Source organism: Bubalus kerabau, chromosome 18 (assembly GCF_029407905.1).
Source record: "Bubalus kerabau isolate K-KA32 ecotype Philippines breed swamp buffalo chromosome 18, PCC_UOA_SB_1v2, whole genome shotgun sequence".
Classification (NCBI taxonomy): domain Eukaryota; kingdom Metazoa; phylum Chordata; class Mammalia; order Artiodactyla; family Bovidae; genus Bubalus; species Bubalus kerabau.
The window spans coordinates 14,298,306-14,318,976 of record NC_073641.1 but is presented as its reverse complement, the minus strand read 5'-3'; the positions used below and the strand labels follow the sequence as shown (position 1 = coordinate 14,318,976).

Below are 20,671 nucleotides of genomic sequence, written 5' to 3'. Positions count from 1 at the left end.
AAGAGAGATTGTCTACACTCATTCTCTCATTTCTGTGGGGCTGTTTGCTTTGCCACTGCTAGCTAAAGAATGGAGAAGGCAATGGCAACCCACCCCAGTGCTCTTGCCTGGAGAATCTCATGGGCAGAGGATCCTGGTGGGCTGTAGTCCATGGGGTCGCTAAGAGTCGGACACGACTGGGCGACTTCACTTTCACTTTTCACTTTCATGCACTGGAGAAGGAAATGGCAACCCACTCCAGTGTTCTTGCCTGGAGAATCCCAGGGACGGGGGAGCCTGGTGGGCTGCCGTCTATGAGGTCGCACAGAGTTGGACACGACTGAAGCAACTTAGCAGCAGCAGCAGCAGCAGCTAAAGAATATAAAGTTATAGCCCCAAATATGAATCTGATTAAAACAAAGATGAATCTAAGTCTCAATTTTAAGTTTTTTCAAGGAAAAAATCCTATCTGTGATTAAAGAAAAAATACAGTCATTAATTGTAGGATTATTTTACATGTCAGCAGATTTATAGATGACTTCTCAGTGTGTGAACACAGGGAGGGATTACTAGGGGCTGTCAGAGAGGTGTGAGCCATCGCCTCAGATAGCCTGCAGCCTGTTGAGAAACAAAACATGAGCGTATGCGTGTTATTTAAACAACATGCATTCAGACTATCTCTAGAGCACTTGCTAGGCAGGTACCATGGTAGACACTGGTGACATGTCTAGACACGGTAGACACTGGAAATCAAGGTACAGTTCTTACCTTGCGGACTGTGAGGGACATGTGGGGATGTATGCAGGTAGATGAAGTTCAGCTTGATTAGCCAGAGCCATAGCAGGGGGAGGAATGCCATACTTCTGCAGAGAATATTCTGTGAATAGGGAGAGTCATCGCCGAGAAGTGACACTGAACTGAAACTTGAAAGAAACTTGGGAATTTGGAATTAGTGCAGGTAGGTGGGTGTTCAAAGCGTTTGATAAGTAAGTAAGCCTTTGATAAATGACTTTTATCCTTCTTTTTGTCATCCCCCAGCCAACACAAGTGTATTCTTCAAAAGATTCAGGGTCTGGCCCACATTCTGAGAGTAGTAATAGAATGTACATTCAAAGGTCCGTTGTGAAGTAGCAGATTGTAGGGGAGTTATTGCCATTGATCAGTCCACAGCATTAATGAAATTTTGGTCTTGACTTCAGGCCCCATGGGAGTAGGTGACTGTCTGCTGTCCTCCATACCTACGGGTGGTTCCCCTAACTCTAGTCAACTTTCTCACAAAGGCATAGCATTGCTCACTGGAGGAATAGGATGAATATTGAGGGGACATTGCAGAGCCATAGGCAGTATGGGAAGCCAGCCGTGGCCGTGCTGAACACGTGGCAGATCTGACGACAGCCCCACAGGAGAGACATGGAGCTACTATTAAAGCTCCCCACGTCATCCCTGCATTTACACGGTGCCTGGTTTGCAGCTGGGTGCTCAGAAAATGGTTGTAGAATTGAGGTGACTAGTAGGGTTCTCCCTCGCTTGCTGTCCAAAAGTCACCATGGGAGGAGCCAAGCACCACACAGCTACTTGTGTTATGTCTTCATGTACATGCTGTTCAGTTTGGGAGTAAAACCTTGAGATGGCTGGAGTCTCTCTACGCTTTGCAGTATGCTTACTGAGCAGTGCACCTGTGCTCAGTCTCTCATCGTGTCCGACTCTTTGAAACCCTTTGGACTATAGCCCGCCAGGCTCCTCCATCCACGGGGTTTTTCAGGCAAGAATTCTGGAGCAGGTTGCCATTTCAAAACAGGTAGCATTTCTGGAACCTACATGGGTAAGACTTGAGTTTTCTTCTTTTCATTCACCATCTGTTTCTGATAATATTACTTGTCCAACTGCCATGGAACAACTGTCCCCTAATAAGGGCCCCCAAAATGGGAGGCAGAGCAGGATTGTGGACTTTGAGAGTCCTTGGCTGTGAGAGTCCCCTGAAATGACCTCAGACTTCCCAAGACAAAATTCAAGAAGAGGTCAAAGATTCATGAGTCTGACTGGCCTCTTCTCTCGTAGTACCTGACCCAGTGGTCCAGGGATACCCCATTGCTGGCTCACATCGACCCTTTGTGAGTAAGGGCCCAGGCTCTATCTGCTGTAGCGTGTTTGTCTTTCCAGTGGTGTAGGGACTACAAAGATACGCAGAAAGGTACTTCTCTCTCCCAAGTGCTCCTTGAGCTTTTCTAGGACCTCCCTTTTGTTTAGATAATAAAGCTATGTTTTATATGTGAGTTTCTTTTCGTTGTCAACTCACCTGACTAGAAGTTTTCCAAGTTTTGGCATCAGCAGTTCAAAGATGGTCAGATGGATTTTAAATGGCAATAGGTTTGACCTCTTCCGTTCTTTGTAGCAGTATTACGCTACATGCATCTTAGGTCCTGGCACAGTATATCTTTATATTATTTCTTGCATTTGCTCATAAAATCAGAAGAAGAAATAACAAGCTGAAATATACATATCTTTAGGAAATATGCCTTCTCTTTATTTTGCTGAGACATATTTGATCTCTTTCGTAATTTATTTTATAAAACATTTTCATATGATTTTGGATTTTAAAATGCCTCTTCCGACTTCTGTGAAATTTGAACATATGTTTCTCCTGAATGTCTCTGACAAGGTCTCTGAAAAGGGTCAGTCAATTCCATTTATAACATTTTGTCCTCCTCTGGTTACGGAGTGCCTGCATTCCTGGCTCTGGTTGACCTATGTCCCTGAAATGCCACGAACATGCTGTAACGGAGAGGTTTGGCATCCTCTTGGGCCATGGCGTGCTCTCACATCTAAGCAGAGGATCCTACCTCTGACTCATAAAGGAAGCTCTCAAAAGAGCAACCCGTGTAAGGAAACAAGAGTGGATACAGGGGATTTAATTATCTTCCCAAGGAACTGTGTTATCACGCATCTTTCTCCTAAATGTGAATATTGATTCTTGGCAAAGGATCAAGTGACTAGTACCAGTCCTGGACTCCCATGTGCCGTCAGTGGCAGACCATCAGGGTAGTAGCTATATTTTCGTATTCTCACGTGCTGTTTACCCAATGCTTTATACTTGCAAACTACTTCACAAAATCTCACGGCATCCTCAGAAAAAGGTAGAAGAGCCATCACATAGGGCTATATATATTTTTAGAAATCCATGTGCAATACTAGGCTTCCCTGATGGCTCAGATGATACAGAATCCAGCCTACAGTGCAGGAGACCCCAGTTCGATCCCTGGGTGGCAAAGATCCCCTGGAGAAGGGAAGGGCAACCCACCCCAGTATTCTTGCCTGGAGAATTCCATGGACAGAGGAGCCTGGCGGGCTACAGTCCGTGGGATCACAGACAGACCCAACTAAGCGACTGATACTGTGTGTAATACTTATTTATCTTCTGGATTGTGAACATATTAAGCTTATTCCCTGTGTCATGGCTTCACTTTTGGTCTCACTTACCCTCCCTGCTTCAAAGTGAGCCTGCTGTGAAAGCACTAACTTACGTGCACAAAGAAGCAAAGTCATAGTTATTCGGTTCAGTTCCCCATCGGCTCTGTGAATCCCTGAAAATGTGCTTCCTCGGCGTTGCCTTAGACCTCTCCAGCCACTGGGAGTTAATCACCTCCATCCAGATTACAAGTAGCTTGCTAAAAGAACTTTCCCACAGCACCGAGATCGCTCTCTCCCCACTATGGTGGAATGTGGAGGCCACGTGGACCCAGTCATACCCCCTGCTCACATGATTACCTGCCTAGTGTAGCCTCTCAAATGCAGGAAATCCCCTAATCAGCCAGGTTGCTTTCTTAGGACAGCATTACTTTAAATGCCCAGTCATAAGAGAAGCTAAAATAACACCAGCCACTGCCTCAGTATTTCCTTTCCCTAAACTCTGGGAACCCCTGGGTACTAAAATGGGGGCTAAAAGAGCATCATTATTACGAATTTAACATATTAGCTGGGTCCCCAGAATGTGCAGAGTTGTGTGAGGTACCGAAGGGTCACACAGCAGATGGTGCATATGAATAGTAGGTAGCCAAGAGCACTTTGCATGGATAAATTCAGGTCATCCTCGTAGCCCGTGCACAGGTGCTGCACACAGAAATGTCCCCATTTTGCAGATGAAGAAATTAAAGCAAGGAGAAGCTAGCAAAGCAGCCAAGGTTCTGTGCTAGGAAAGAGCAGAAGAGGATTTGCATACCGGCAGGGCAGCCCCAGAGCCTGAGCTTTCGGCTAGCATACCGCCATGCTCCGCATGTGAGGTCTGGTTGCCAGAAACTTAGAGCTCAGTGTTCGCAGGAGAAACAGTTGCAGGGCTAGCCTACAATCAGGCTGCCAAGCCAAGAACAGTCTGTAAATAGGGCCCAAGTGCGGAAGGAGAGAGAGCTTTCCACCACGATGGGCAGGCAGAGAGCTGGGGGTTTTCTGTGCAGGGCTGTGAAGGATGGGTGGATGTTCATGTAAGGGAAGCAGTGCGGGATGGTCTAGGCACAATAAAATGACACTTTAAACCACAAAAACAGGAAACTCAAAGTACTCGAGGTGCATGAGTAAACCAGTGTGGCTGGAGCCTGAGTTCATGGCATCTGGGATGCAGTGTGCAGGTGGCTAGGGCTGGATCGTGGAGAGTATGAATGGGGCAAGGACGCAGGTATGGGAGGAACGCATTCCCCATGGGTGTTGTGCAGAGGAAGAAATGTGAAAGCAGTGTAGCTCAGGGAGACACCCAAGGCCAGATGATGAACTAATGTGGAGTCAGAGTGAGAGAAGAGGCTGGGCAGCCTGACTTCTGCTTTTGTATTCAGTTCAACCAGCTTAAAGTAACTTCCTCCCCACCATGCACTAATCACACAAGCGGTTTAAAGTAATGCGTAACTTAATAGAACATTTGACAGTCTTCTGGCCCCATTTTGTTGTTGTTGTTTTTTGAAATAGTGCCACAGAATCTCTCTAAGAGATTGTTCCTTCTTCAAAAGAATTTGTTGAGGTCAAAGGACCCAGTAAAACAAATCGCCTCTTCTAGCAACACTTGCTATAGCTGATGGGTCCACCAGGTGGCAGGCTGCACAATTCTCACCTATTCCCCATGAAATTATTTTTCAGTCATTTACTTACCATTTTTGTCATCATTAACTTTTTCAACCAAATGTTTGCACTCTGCATTTTTTTCTGTCTGTATTTCGTCTTAGTTATCTCTTTGTGTATTTCCATAAGTCAAGGGAACTGCCCCCTGAAACAGCCCTATGTAGAAACAAACTAAAAACTAGGTCTGTCTTTTTTGAGTTTTTTCTTTTAATTTCTAAAAATTTTATTTATATTTTAATTGGTGGAAAATTGCTTTACAATTTTGTATTGGTTTCTGCCGTACAACAATGTGAATAATTATATATGCATTCTTTCCCTCCTGAGCCTCCCTCCCCTCCTCCCCACCCCACCCCTTTAGGTCATCACAGAGTGCCAGGCTGGGCTTCTGTGTTCTTTAGCAATTTCCCCTGAAGTATTTTACACATGTCAATACTGCTTGTGGAAAGGGACATTTGTACAAAGCTTAAGGGTACGCTCTGATTCAACAAACTCCAGCCGTAGCTTTTCTAATGAAAAATGTTAAGCATTTTATTATATTTATCTCATACAATGTATATGATTTTTTTAAAATTGGACTGTATTAGGAGGGATAGCAGTGGTTCAGGCTTAGACTGCTCGTGGGCTCCAGCAGCCCCAGTGCTCACTGTGACTCCGTGTCCTCTCTGATGTGATAATAGTAAGGGATGGGAAGAAGCCCGATGATGGACGAACGCCCATCACGGTTGTTGCCCCTTTCCTTCCCCCAAGGCATTTAGGGAAAACCAAAACTTGAGGCTGGCCTCAGTCAAACTGTAAAGAACAAACCCCATTCCAAACAAATTTTGGTAGCCCTTTCATACTTAAAAGTGGAGTTTTCAGTTTAAAGAATAAATTGAATGCCAGTCTGTACTACCAGATAAAGGTTTACTTTGAAAGTTTTGGCATCTGCTTATAAATATAAGACAAGCAATTTATATTTTAAGAATGAAAAGCATTTTTTTCCCTTGTTCAAATTCGAATCCCATTTCCCTAAAATATTTTTTTTTTACAGTTATGGCACTAAGTATGGGATTATATGTGCTTAAATATATAAAGAACTCAAAAATCATTTTCAGTTGATTATTGATTTTTAGATACAAAATTGGATGTAAAACATGAACAAATCATTATCTAAAGAAATAAACACAATGAAAAATAAATGAGACGAAATCCAGCTTTGTTAATACCCAAAGAACAAAGATTAAAACTTGATGTAACTTTTTCCTATAAAATTGGTAATTTATTTAATATTAGTATTCAGTTCTGACAGGTGTGTGCTAAGATGGGTACTCATGTGCTGCTGGTAAGAGTTTAAATTGACATGAACTTTCTGGAAATTAGTGCATTAGTGTGTACCACCAGTCTTTAAAAAGTTCAACTAGACCCTCCAATTCAGTGTACTGAGTCTAGTTAGATAATCTAAGGAAAATGTCAGAGGTTAGGACACTAATTTATAGATAAAGATACTTATTTCAACTTTTACAAGAATTGGAAAATAGAAAACAAGAGCTATAAGGAAATAGTTAAATTGTGATTTACCTATCTCATGGAATACTTTTAAATAGCCAGTAAAAATTATGTGAAGGAATATTCAGTGATAAAGTGCAAGTTTTTCAAAGTTATGAAGTGTGAAGTGAAAGAAAAACTATTAGATTAAGATTAAAATTACTTATAAAGTATGTCTACATATATATATATGCATAATTTTTACATGCTTAATAGAAGACTAGCAGGAAATATATAGAAATATTACCAGCATTAGCTGAGTGGTAGGCTTCTCAGTGATTTTTTAAAATATATATACATTATTGTTTTCTTCTAATAATGGAATGTATTACTTGCCAAGTTGGGTGGAGAAGTGGATGTTGATATTTAAACAATATATTTTTTCAGTCCCCTGCCCGACCATACTCAACTCCACATCTCTTAACATCACTTAGATCTGAGTTGCTAGGCATCTTCCAGGCATAGGCCTTTTAAAAGGCCCTTCTATGTATACTTCTTGTCTTTTTAAGGTAATCAGGACCATCTGTGACTTTGAAAGGATAGGATTCTCTCTTGGTTATTAAGAAATTCAAGAAGAAATCATTGAGAGCGAAGTGAAGGGGGAGGGTTCTGCCCACCTGTCCAGGGCACCCCCTCACCCTGGCCCCTGACTCTGCTATCAAATCCACCCCTAGGGCCTATCCAGCAAGCCCCGGTCCCAGGTTCAAGTCGAGGGGCACAGAAACCCCCAGGAATGACCTTACCGCTCCCAACCTGACAAAGCAGAGGCTGCTTTACACCTGCTGGCATACACTTTCCAGCTCTGCTGGGCTGACAGGTTCTGGTGCTAGAAAAGAAAACTAAAAATAATTAAAGACAAAAGTCTCATTCAGTTGTGCTGCTTTATGATTTCTAGGTCAAAGGAAAAACACAAAAAGGAGAGAGAAGAAAAATAAATCAACCAAGAGCACAGCGTCTCTGGGAATGTTTACACTTAATACATATGCATGAGTGTAACTGTTGTTTATGGAGCCCTTTCCATGTGTCACTCTAGGTGCTAATGGCTTTACACACTATATCCCCTTGATCCTCAGATGAGCCCTAGGAGACAGGTGTGACTCTGCTGCAAGATGGTCCAGAGGAAAACAAGTGCTCAGGTCACAGGCTTGGATTTAAACTCAGCTCTGCTGGGCTTCCCAGTTGGCTCAGTGGTAAAGAATCCACCTGCCAGTGCAGGAAACGGAAGAGATGCAGGTTCAATCCCTGGGTCAGGAAGATCCCCTGGAGTAGGAAATTGCAGCCCACTCCAGTATTCTTGCCTGGAAAATTCCATGGACAGAGGAACCTGGAGGGCAGCAGTTCATGGGTTGCGAGGAGTTTGACGCAACTGAGCACAGCAGCTGTGGGATCCACATCCCGCCACCTTAAGGAGACCTCACATTGTTTGTTTCCACCACGTTTACCAGGACCTCACTACCTGAAGGCTCCTTGACACGTGGTTATGTCCGTCCTTTTGGATGTTTATTTGTCTTTGGATCTCCTATATCTTTTCTGGCCTTGTTTCATCCCAGCATTTCCCTTTAACACCACCTCATTTTTTTATAGAGTGGAAATAAGGTGTCAATCACGACCACCCCATTTGAAAACACATCAATCAAAACGGGACCGGCCAGGAGAAACAGCTATAAGAGCCGGATGGTGAGGCGGAGCAAGAAATCTAAGAAGAAGGAAAGTCTAGAAAGGTGAGTTAGAGCTGTCCTCTTCCTGGGTTTGGTGTGTTCCCACACTGAAGGAAAATTACTCCTCACTTAATTTAAATGCTTGCATGTGAGGAGGATCTATTTCTCTGTAAGACATGTTGCCTTGTGGTTTACATGTATTTATACACTAGAGTTTATATTCATTCATAACAGCATTATGTTTCATAATGAAAAGATTTATGTAGTTACACTGTAGAATTTAGATTACTTTTTCTCATGTGTGAGAACCATGAAAAGCTCTGCTTTTTCTTAAGTTTCCAGACTTCATTTCAGTTGGATTTGAAGAACTAAAACTTCAGGTAGCTTTTAGCATTAAATCTATATTTAATATATTATATTATATCTATCTATATATTATATCTATATTTAATCCATCTAAAAACACCAGGGAAGCCGTGATAGCTCAGTGGTTGGTAAAGAATCTACCTGCAATGCAGGGGATGTGGGTTTGATCCCTGGGTTGGGAAGATCCCCTGGAAGAGGGCATGGAAACCCACTCCAGTTGGGTTGCCTGGAGAATCCCATGGACAGAGGAGCCTGGCAGGCTACAGTCCATGGAGTCGGGAAAGAGTTGGACATGACTTAGCAACTAAACAATAGTAAAAATAAATAATCCAAAAACATACAGTTGCTATTTTTGAATGCCAGATATTCTAAAATAACTAGATCTTCAAAGCATCCAAATAAGCCTAGAAATAAAAAGATTTTGTTTTACTGCCTGAAAGTCTATTACACATTAGCACTATGAAAGGCATCCTGAGTATCATTTAGTGCCCTGTGCAGACACTGGTGAGGGGTGTGTCCGTGTGTGTGTGTGTGTGTGTGTGTGTGTGTGTGTGGAAGTTTCTTCCAAACAGGTATCCAGATGTGCCCCCTGCACGGTGAGGCAGCATCTTGACTCTGCCCATATGAATGTGGTGTGTTGGGTCACAGTGTAAGGACTTGAGTGCTGCTGCTGCTGCTAAGTCACTTCAGTCGTGTCCGACTCTGTGCGACCCCATAGACGGCAGCCCACGAGGCTCCCCCGTCCCTGGGATTCTCCAGGCAACCCAACTGGAGTGGGTTGCCATTTCCTTCTCCAGTGCATGAAAGTGAAAAGTGAAAGTGAAGTCGCTCAGTCATGTCCGACTCTTCGCGAGCCCATGGACTGCAGCCCACCAGGCTCCTCCACCCATGGGATTTTCCAGGCAAGGGTACTGGAGTGGGGTGCCATTGTCTTCTCCGGATTTTAATGCTAGAAAAGAAAAATGCGCAAATGAAAAAAGCAATGATTGTTAACTCCAGGAAAGACAAATTTGTATAAGAAAGGAAAATAGAATTATGCTTTTCATGGCCAAACTATGAACAGTATTAAATAAAGAAAATATCAACCTTTTGTTCCTAACCAAAAAATTTGGTTTAGCTCAACTGGGAGGAAATGTGCTTGTTTAGAAGGGGGATAGATTGTTATAAGGGCTAAATTTTCATCTTCAGTGGTAAGAAATCAACAGATAATTTCTAGGATTGAAAAAACAGCATAAGCACATTTCATAGAAATTTGCAGACAGCTAAAAGAGTAGAAAGAGTTTCACTGGGGATCGGGGACAAGGCAGAACAGAGCTATTTTTCATCATAAGCTTATAAAGCTATTTGACTTTTTGACCCAAGTACATTTATTACTGTGATTAAAAGTACACATCTGCATGCACACACACATACATTGATATCCTTTTTTTTTTTTTTTTTTTAATGTGAGCTTTATATTTTGAGTGTGTGTTGGGTCATATAGAACACACTGCTTCAAGGGATAGTAGAGTGGAAAGTGTGTGACTCAGCCCCTGGAGGTGAAGGAACCCTATACAGCCACCTGCTTTTCAAAGCCACCTGAAGCTGTGCTTTTAACTTTAGGATGTGCTTGTTGGCACTCACTACACATTTGCCCTCTGCTGAAGTGTGGTGTCTGCTGCCCTGCTGATACGATAAGCTTCAGTTCACCTCCTTCAGTTTTTCTGTGTAAATGAACAGCCGCCATTGTCCATAGGAATATTCAGGAGTTCATGATGGAATAAGCACAGCAAACAGCCCCTCAAGGATGAAAGCCTCTACCCAGCAGATCACCATTAAAGAATCCAATATTCCAAATGACAGCTTTTCTCCCAGGGATTTACTTTGTACTGTCTCTTAATTTAATTGTGTCAGTGTGTTCAGAGCTATATACTTGGAAGCTTTCAGCCAAAAAACAGTATCCTCAAAAACCTGACATACAAATAAATGAATAAGCATTTATTCTTAGTTGCTCAGTCATGTCCGGCTCTTTGCGACCCCATGGACTGTAGCCTGCAAGGCTCCTCTGTGCCTGAAATTTTCCAGACAAGAAGACTGGAGTGGGTTGCCCTTGTCTTCTCAGGATCTTCCCAGCCCAGGGATTGAACCCGGGTCTCTTGCATTGCAGGCAGATTCTGAGTCACCAGATATATTTTCCTATTTTTCACAACTTTTCTTAAAGTGCTTGAAATTAAGAGGGTTTCCATTGTGTATTCTCAAAGCCTCTTCCTTTCTAAGTCATAGGAAAGTTTTGAATGTAAAAGTGGAACCCTTCTCTTTAAGAGGACCTGCCCTCATGTCACCATCTCTGGGTGTACTGAATCAGTCCACTGGTGCTTTGGGGAAGGGGGGCTGGTTTTGAATGTAGAATCTGAGCAGTTTTCTCCTGTTTTCACTCTAGGAGGAGATCCCTTTTCAAAAAACTAGCCAAGCAGCCTTCTCCTTTACTCCACACCAGCCGAAGTTTCTCCTGCTTGAACCGATCCCTGTCGTCAGGGGAGAGCCTCCCAGGGTCCCCCACTCACAGCTTGTCTCCCCGATCCCCTACACCCAGCTACCGTTCCACCCCCGACTTCCCATCCGGTGAGTGAACCTCCTCTCATAGCAAGAGCTGAGGGGCCACCAGCTGAGATCCTGGAAGACAAGCTTATTCCAGCTTAAAGAGAGAAGGTGGGGATGTAATTGACAGAAAACAGGATTGACAGGAAGGTCAGAAGATATAGCTATTCAGTCCCTTAGAAAAGACAGGAAGTATTGGGTTAACCTTTGGGGAGGTTTATCTGGAAAGTATTTATTCACTAGACCGAGATGCGGAGACAGTTCGCTGCCCTTATCTAAAACAGCTCGGGTCGGAAAGCCTGGGAAGAAAGGAGAAGGGGGCTCTTGCTCACAATGTCCTGTTTCCCACCCACAGGCACTAACTCCTCCCAGAGCAGCTCCCCAAGCTCCAGCGCTCCCAACTCCCCAGCGGGGTCAGGACACATCCGGCCCAGCACGCTCCATGGTCTGGCCCCCAAACTCAGTGGGCAGCGCTACCGGTCAGGAAGGCGGAAGTCAGCTGGCAGCATCCCCCTGTCTCCGCTGGCCCGGACACCCTCTCCGACCCCACAGCCCACCTCCCCGCAGCGGTCCCCATCCCCTCTGCTGGGGCACTCACTTGGCAATTCCAAGATGGCTCAAGCCTTTCCCAGCAAAATGCACTCCCCACCCACCATTGTCAGGCACGTCGTGAGGCCCAAGAGTGCAGAACCCCCTCGGTCCCCGCTGCTCAAGCGTGTGCAGTCGGAGGAGAAGCTCTCTCCCTCCTATGGAGGCGACAAGAAGCACCTGTGCTCCCGCAAGCATAGCCTTGAGGTCACTCAGGAGGAGGTGCCGCGGGAGCAGCAACAGCGGGAGGTGACCTTGCAGAGCCTGGAGGAAAATGTGTGCGATGCGCCTGCCCTCAGCCGGGCCAGGCCTGTGGAGCAGGGCTGCCTGAAACGCCCCGTGTCCCGGAAGCTGGGCCGCCAGGAGTCTGTGGACGAGCTGGACCGAGAGAAGCTAAAGGCCAAGGTGGTGGTGAAGAAACCTGACGGGCTCTCGGAAAAACAGGAATCCCGCCCGAAGCTCCACGGACTCGGCAGTGACTTGGAAAACCTCTGTGCTTTTAGGCTCGAAGAGAGAGACAAGAAAATCTATCCGAAAGCTTCAGAGAGGTCAAATCATTTTGAAAGCAAAGCAGCCATGCAGGAGGCCCAGCCCCTGTGCAGCCTTTTGAAAGATGCTCTCCACAAGCAGGCCAATGTGCGGGCCAGCGAGGGTGTTGCCTCTGAGGGGGCAACGGCAGCTGGGGACCACGGCCAGGGGACCACCTGTGACCTCAAACGAGCCTCGATGCACAGCACCCTCCAAGACGGCCTCTGTCGTGCCACCCACAGGTCCACCTCCGGGAAGGGGGACACCGCAGAGAAGGCCCCCCAGGCCAAGGAGGGTCTGCGGTGTGAGAAGTTAGACAGCAAGTTGGCCAACATCGATTACCTCCGAAAGAAGATGTCCCTCGAAGACAAAGACGAGAGCCTCTGCTCTGTGCTCAAGCCCAAGGTGACAGCTGGTGCCCAGGACTGCCTGCCCGGGAGCCTGGGCTGGCCCGTGGGAGGGCAGCAGGAGGCCCCACCAGCCTCCGAGGCCCGCACACCGTTCATCAGCAGCGCCCACGCGACTCAGCTCAGCGCCGTCTCCTTTGTCCCTCTCAAGGCCCTTTCTGGCCGGGTGGACAGTGGAACGGAGAAGCCGGGCTTGGCTGCCCCAGAGTCACCTGTCCGGAAAAGCCCCTCAGAGTATAAGCTGGAAGGGCGGTCTGTGTCGTGCCTGAAGCCCATCGAAGGCACCTTGGATATCGCTCTCCTGTCGGGACCTCAGGCCTCCAAGACAGAGCTGCCTTCCCCGGAGCCTGCCCAGAGCCCCAGCCCAGGCAGTGATGTGGAGTCCCCCATGCCCCTCGCTCTCCCCAGCAGCACAGGGAGGAAGGCTGACACTGCGGGTCAGAGAGAGTCCTCCCCTGCCGGCTTCAAGGTGAACAAATCCTACCTGCTTGAGCCCCGGTTCCCACCGGCCAGCCGGGGTCTGCAGAGTTCACCGGTGGCTGCCCCGCCTGACCCAGAGCTGAAGCTGGACAAGAAGGTCTCCCAGGCAGCCCGTGCCCCAGCGACCATCATGGAGAGCCATCCCCAGCGGGGAGAGGGCCACCCCAGCCAACACCAAGACTGCAGCCCCGATGTTAAGCTCCTTCCCTTCCCAGGGCAGAACCTCCAAGGTGCCAACACATCTAGATCCCGCAGCCCACTCTCGCCTGAAAGTGTCCCCCCCAGAGAGAAGCCGAGTGGGAGAGAGTTGTCCGAAAGGGGCCCTTCCATAGTCGGGAGCGAGCGGTCAGCTGCAAGGCCCGACATCCGCAGAGACTCCTCCAAGGAGTTGTATCCCCCAGAAGCTGCTAAACCCAGCAACAACTCCCAAATCCTCCCTGTGGTGGGGAGGACCCGCCCAGATGTCTCCACCCAGACCCAGGCCTTGGAGAAAGCATGCGGGCCTTGCGGGAGAGCAAAGCCCAGAGACGGCCGAGAGGAGGTGAGGCTGTTGGCCAGAGAGGACTACTCTTTGCGCTCTGTGGGGGCTCCTTGTGAGAGAGAGCTGGGCGCAGAGAGTGGCCTGGAATCCAAGATGGAACCTGCTTCTACCAGGTTGTCTCTGGAGCCGCCCAGACCAGAGAGTGAGAAGAGTGGAAGGCCTTCTGGTTTCCAGTCTGTGCAGAAAGATGGTCCCAAGGAACCGGAGAGGAAAGAACAGCCTCTACAAAAGTACCTCACCAGTTCTCAGCCGGGTCCCAAGGAACCAGAAAGGAAAGAACAGTCCCTGCAAAAGCACATCACCAGTAGTTCTCAGCTGGGTCCCAAGGAACCAGAGAGGAAAGAACAGCCTCTGCAAAAGTACCTCCCCAGTAGTTCTCAGCCAGGTCCCAAGGAACCGGAGAGGAAAGAACAGCCCCTGCAAAAGCACGTCACCAGTAGTTCTCAGCCGGGTCCCAAGGAACTGGAAAGGAAAGAACAACCTCCACAAAAGCACCTCACCATTAGCTCTCAGCTGAGTCCCAAGGAACCAGAAAGGAAAGAACAACCTCTGCAAAAGAACGTCACCAGTGGTTCTCAGGCGGTTCCCAAGGAACTGGAAAGGAAAGAACAGCCTCTGCAAGAGCACGTCACCAGTAGCTCTCAGCTGAGTCCCAAGGAACCAGAAAGGAAAGAACAACCTCTACAAAAGAATGTCACCATTAGTTCTCAGGCGGTTCCCAAGGAGCCGGAAAGGAAAGAACAGCCTCTGCAAAAGCACGTCACCAGTAGCTCTCAGCTGAGTCCCAAGGAACCAGAAAGGAAAGAACAGTGTTTGCAGAAGCACCTCACCATTAGCTCTCAGCTGAGTCCCAAGGAACCAGAAAGGAAAGAACAGTGTTTGCAGAAGCACCTCACCATTAGCTCTCAGCTGAGTCCCAAGGAACCAGAAAGGAAAGAACAACCTCTACAAAAGAATGTCACCATTAGTTCTCAGGCGGTTCCCAAGGAGCCGGAAAGGAAAGAACAGCCTCTGCAAAAGCACGTCACCAGTAGCTCTCAGCTGAGTCCCAAGGAACCAGAAAGGAAAGAACAGTGTTTGCAGAAGCACCTCACCAGTAGTTCTCAGCTGTGTCCCAAGGAACCGGAAATGAAAGAACAGCCTCTGCAAAAGCACCTCACCATTAGCTCTCAGCTGAGTCCCAAGGAACCAGAAAGGAAAGAACAACCTCTGCAAAAGAACGTCACCAGTTCTCAGGCGGTTCCCAAGGAGCCGGAAAGGAAAGAACAGCCCCTGCAAAAGCACGTCACCAGTAGCTCTCAGCTGAGTCCCAAGGAACCGGAAAGGAAAGAACAGTGTTTGCAGAAGCACCTCACCAGTAGTTCTCAGGCGGTTCCCAAGGAGCCGGAAAGGAAAGAACAGCCTCTGCAAAAGCACGTCACCAGTAGCTCTCAGCTGAGTCCCAAGGAACCGGAAAGGAAAGAACAGTGTTTGCAGAAGCACCTCACCAGTAGTTCTCAGGTGGTTCCCAAGGAGCCGGAAAGGAAAGAACAGCCTCTGCAAAAGCACGTCACCAGTAGCTCTCAGCTGAGTCCCAAGGAACCGGAAAGGAAAGAACAGTGTTTGCAGAAGCACCTCACCAGTAGTTCTCAGGTGGTTCCCAAGGAGCCGGAAAGGAAAGAACAGCCTCTGCAAAAGCACGTCACCAGTAGCTCTCAGCTGAGTCCCAAGGAACCGGAAAGGAAAGAACAGTGTTTGCAGAAGCACCTCATCAGTAGTTCTCAGGTGGTTCCCAAGGAGCCGGAAAGGAAAGAACAGCCTCTGCAAAAGCACGTCACCAGTAGCTCTCAGCTGAGTCCCAAGGAACTGGAAAGGAAAGAACAGTGTTTGCAGAAGCACCTCACCATTATCTCTCAGCTGAGTCCCAAGGAACCAGAAACGAAAGAACAGCCTCTGCAAAAGCACCTCACCAGTAGTTCTCAGGCGGGTCCCAAGGATCCGGAAAGGAAAGAACAGCCCCCACAAAAGCACGTCACCAGTAAGTCTCAGCCGGGTCCTAAGGAACCGGAAAGGAAAGAACAGTGTTTGCAAAAGCACCTCACCAGTAGTTCTCAGCCGGGTCCCAAGGAACTGGAAAGGAAAGAACAACCTCCACAAAAGCACGTCACCAGTAGCTCTCAGCTGGGTCCCAGGGAACCAGAAAGGAAAGAGCAGCCCCCACAAAAGCACCTCGCCAGTAGCTGTCAGCCCCCACCCCCTACCAAAGAGCTCCCTGGCCCGGCTTGTCAGCACTGCATTCTGCCCAGCCACCCTGCCGCCTCTCTGCTGGGGAGCAAGCCCTGTGCTCCAGACTCCAGCTTCCAGGATGCTCTCAGGCCCACTGCTGTGCACAGTGACAGCAGCAGCCACAAGCCCAGGTCTGACCCCGACCTGGGCCCTCCAAAGTCGAAGTTCCCAGACCGGCCCCTCTCCTCCCAGAAGCCGAGCGCTGAGGCTGCAGTGAGCAAAGAGCCTGGCGCTCCGACCCTCGGCAGAGCTGGGGTGGGGAGTGGTAAGGGTGTGTCAGAGGAGTTCCCTGTCCTCCCAGATCCCCACAACACAGCCTGTGAAGTGATTGGCCAGGGAGCCAGTGGGAACTCCGGCCCCCTGCCCATGGAAGGGGGTCCTCTAGACACAAAGCTGAGACCCACCAGTGCTCGGTGTCCCCCAGAGGCACTAGAGATGCTTGGACATCCACCAGGGCGAGGACTCCTAGGGGCCAGTGAGTCAATGGACCAGAAACTTCCCACCTTCAGGGAAAAGCAAAACCTGTCTCCAAAGGCCCCCACACCATCCACTGTGAAAGATTGTCCCCCTCGATGCAAACAGACAGACAGGAGCCTGAGTCCGCTGGCCACCAGTGCCGACGCCGGCAAGTCTGAAGGCAAGAAACGCACTGAAGCACTTTACACCCCTGCGGATGGTGAGAAGCCGGGGGCCGGCTTGTTCTCGGTGCACAGCGAGGCTGGGCCCAAGGGCACAGAGAAGCTGGCAGTAGCCGCTGGGAAGGGCTGGCCAGAGGCCAAGGGGAAAGGGCTCAGTCCCCAGAAGCCACTGACCGAGGCGAGCAAGCCCAGCGGCATGAAGCGGTCACCTTCAGCCACAGTGCAGAGCTCTCTCCGCTGTACCACCCTCCCAGAGAAGTCTCTGAGCTACTCCGGTGGCTTTCCTGAGGCCAGACCAGCAGTTCCAGAGACTTCTACCACCTCCAGCGACACCTCCTCTGCCAAGGCCAGCGGGCCTGCAGCAGAATCCCCAGCCTCCAGCAGCAGGGACCAGCGGAAACCCCTGCCTGGCGGGGATGGCAGAACCCAAATGACCAAGAGCGACTCCTTGCCATCCTTCCGCAGCTCAGCCATCACTCTGGAGTCCCAGCACCCCAGCCCTGGCCTGGTGGTGGGCACCAGCCACCGGGACAGGGCCCTCTCAGTAACCGCCGCCATGGGAGAAACCAAAGGGAAAGAGCCAGCCCCCACCCAGCCAGCTCAGACCAGGAACCAGAACGTGAGCAGAGAGGCGGCCAAGCCGTCCCCCGCTCCAAGCACTGAGCGCCCCATCGTTCTTCCTTCTGAGAAGGACACTGGGCTGCGGCAGAGGCGGGGGAAAGAGAGTTTGCGCGGCAGCCCCCACAAAAAGGCCTTGTGATGGGGCAGGCCCGGGCAGTACTGGGGAAACCCACCCTGCGTGTGCAAGTGCGTCTTGACTGCCTTGGAAACCAGCATCGTGGGACACCACCCCCCCTGCTATCGGCAGAGCCTGGAGCCTCACTGAAGAAGCCAGGAGACGAGAGAGAGAAAGAGGGGACCTTCTTCCAAATGCCTTCCCAAATTGGAACCGGCAAACTGTTACCAAATAGTGTTTGTACAAAATGAAACAAAAAAAACAAACACAAAAATTCTTTCTGGTTGAGGTTGAGGGTTGTTGAGGGAAAAGATTTTCTCTGTAAATATCTAGCAATGTGTTTGGTTTGGGGTGTAGAGTTGATACTTTGCTGCTGATGGCGTCATTTACTACAACGTTTGGGGTTTTTTTAAGTAGGATTTTTGCTCTACCATTGATCACGAAGTCATGAAGCGAAATGGCTAAAACTGGGTGTTTGTTAAAATATAGATGCATCCGTATTCGTGTATATACACATCCACCCACGTGTTTTGGTCTGTGGTTGAAAAGACTCTTGCAAGGCTACATTTTTTTCTAAGTTAAAACATTCTGAGTAGAGTTGATGGTGAAAGAAAGCCTGAAATACACTAGATTGTGAGTGTGTATGTGTATTTTTAACCAGAAATTTTGATAGCACTGTATCTGGCTACCTACATTTCCAGATCTAAAGCAAGAATGACTCGAATCACTGCATCTGGAATGCTCCTCCATCAGGAATGGCCACAACAGATGGAGCTAGCCATTTTCATTTCACTAATGGCCATTTTGATCCTGGGCCCAACTGTCTCCAAGGCCAGTTGTCCTTGTGTGTGGGTGTGGGTGTCAACTCTTCACCAGAGGTAGAGCGAGGGCTATACACACACGTTGACTTTTATTTCTGTTCTGCTTTCCCTCCTTCTCATGCTCTTAAATAAACTCAGGCCTTTATGCTATGAGTCGCTAGTCCAAGAAGCACACGTTTTGTAGTAGTTCTGCGCCCGCCCTGCTGTTGAACAAAAAAGAAAATAACTGGCCGCACACAAACCTGCTCGTATTTAGGTTGATTAATAAGCACTAGGCATTGGAAGAGGTTTTCACTTTGCTTTTTTGAGGAAAAGTGGAGGGGGTATGGATTTTGGCATCATAGCATATATTTTAAGGAATAATCAGGACATCAGATACATTTTAATACATAGCTGGGGCCTTATGTTGTAGATGAGGCTTGCTGTTTTTAGCAAGTTCCTGGGTTTCACATTCATTCCTGGTGCATCAAGTAGCTCCATACATTTCATAACATGGTCTCTTTATTTGTATGCAAAAAAAATATATACTGTATTAATAAAGAGCAGCATTTTTGTAACAAAAAGACTTGTTGGAGCTATTTGGTGCTTGAATGTGACTGTCCTTTTTACTTTTGCTAAGCCTTATTTAAATTTTGTATACCATGGAATATGTAGGATTTGTCCAATCATTTTAGTGCTGAGGGGGTCTTTGTGTTTTTTGTTGCAGTTTTCCTGGTGGCTCGTTTTGTATTGTAAGAGGGCACTTGCTGACGTAAGTACTAAGGCACTAAGAGAAAATACACACAGATAAGTATTTATAAGATGCTTGGGATCCATAGCAGGATTTTTGTTTTGTTTTGTAAGAGAAAAAAATCACCAGTAAATACTAGTCCAGCACCCAACCCCCCTCCCCGCAGGGATATCTTAGTATCTTCAGGCTATAAAATTGTTCACCTAAGCACAGCATCATCTTACATCCCTGTGGATTGTAAATCATTTAGTGAGGCTGTAAACTCCACTCCAAAAACAAAGGCATAACTTAACCAATTGCTTCGTTGTCCTTCATTGTAAAATGAATTGACAGTGGCTAAAAAACTCTCTTCCTTGCCCCTAATTTTTTTCCCATGAGGTTCTAGCCATTCCCCATCACTGTATTGTGAATTGTAGAAGAAACAAATATTTTGAAAGAACTTACATGGGTTTCAAAAATGGTCTCAACATTTATAATTCATACCTGCATTCAGCGGCTGTCATAACCCAACCCTTCTGCACCCAGACATCTAGACAGGTCTGTCGGGGAGGTAGTGTATGGTTTACAGCCTTTGCTTTTTAACTGTCCAGTTTTCTTTAAAGCACAACTAGCTGCTTGTTTACAAATGATATTTTAAAATGTATATTTTGTATAGTGTATTATCATTTTTGCCAAATATGTTTTTGCATTTTGGATGGCTACCGAGTCCCTAAGATTGCATTCGTGTAATACCTGTTTGTTGTAAACCTCTCCAGTCAGATGGTAGAAGTTCTCCTGTGTTCTGTTTGGTCGGTCTCCTGTGATTGTAAGGTGTGCTCCTCGCTAGTACTCCCAGCTGTAGATTTACCAGCTTAAAGTTTGTTAGGATCTGTGCAATAAAGTGTTTGCAGTCTTATTTTCTCTAAGGAATTCCCTATGGATGTCATAATTGTTGTATATTGAACAAATATTTATACTTATGCAGTTGCATAACATTGAAATAAAAATTTAGCATGAAAAGATAATGGCTATTAAGCTTTTTTTTTTCCCTATCTACACACATGCATAGCATCTCCAAAACATGACAGAATAGAACTCTGTTGTGGAAAGGGTGGTTTTCTGCAGCTCCCTTTTGGTGAGTGGAAAGCGGAAAGGTTTGCTAATTTTAAAAAAACTGAAACAGCGTTCCTTCCTTCAAGACTGTCTGCCTTGAAGTAGACTCCACGCCTCCTTCAGTTCTCCCAAAACTTTGCTCCATCCGTTACCATTGTGTTCTCTCATCTTTCTTTTCCTTCCATCCGATAAGACATCAGGATGGAAGGAAGCAACCTTACACTGATTGTCTGCCTACTCTGTGTGCACACTTAGTGCTGGGCAACATGGGTTTTATCTTCCATCTTCTCTGAGCCCCAACACCAGCCTCAAACCAGATGGTGATGGCATCCCCATTTTACTGAGGAGTGAACAGGCCCGGACTGGCTGTGTGATTTGCTTAACACACACCCTATAAAGACAGCTTACTTTAGGATGTCGATTTTTCTGGTTCTAAAGCTCTTGGCCATTCTAAACATTACCAGGTATCATGCACTTGAATTCAGATCCAGGCTCCTCTGAATGACCTAAGCTACCTCATTTTCTCCTTTTAAGTTTATATGCAGAGAAATCATATGCAAAATTACAAACTTGATGATTAGTGGGAAGCCATAAGCCAAGGAAGCTAATCGTTCTCTATAATAGGGATCCTTTATTAGTTG

The 20,671-nt window shown here is 47.2% G+C and overlaps 1 protein-coding gene across 17 annotated transcripts in view; it reads left to right on the top strand.

Annotated features, from left to right (window-relative positions):
* Positions 1–19,942, top strand: part of MAST4 (microtubule associated serine/threonine kinase family member 4) — a 613,695-nt gene extending 593,753 nt beyond the window's left edge. For all 17 annotated transcript variants that reach the window (XM_055554690.1, XM_055554694.1, XM_055554693.1 and 14 more), the window contains 3 exons: positions 8,188–8,324; positions 11,047–11,228; positions 11,560–19,942. In XM_055554690.1, the coding sequence (XP_055410665.1) occupies positions 8,188–8,324; positions 11,047–11,228; positions 11,560–17,411 (6,171 nt within the window). In that variant the 3' untranslated portion in view covers positions 17,412–19,942. The remainder of the gene's footprint in view (positions 1–8,187; positions 8,325–11,046; positions 11,229–11,559) is intronic.
* Positions 19,943–20,671: the final 729 nt, after the last annotated feature.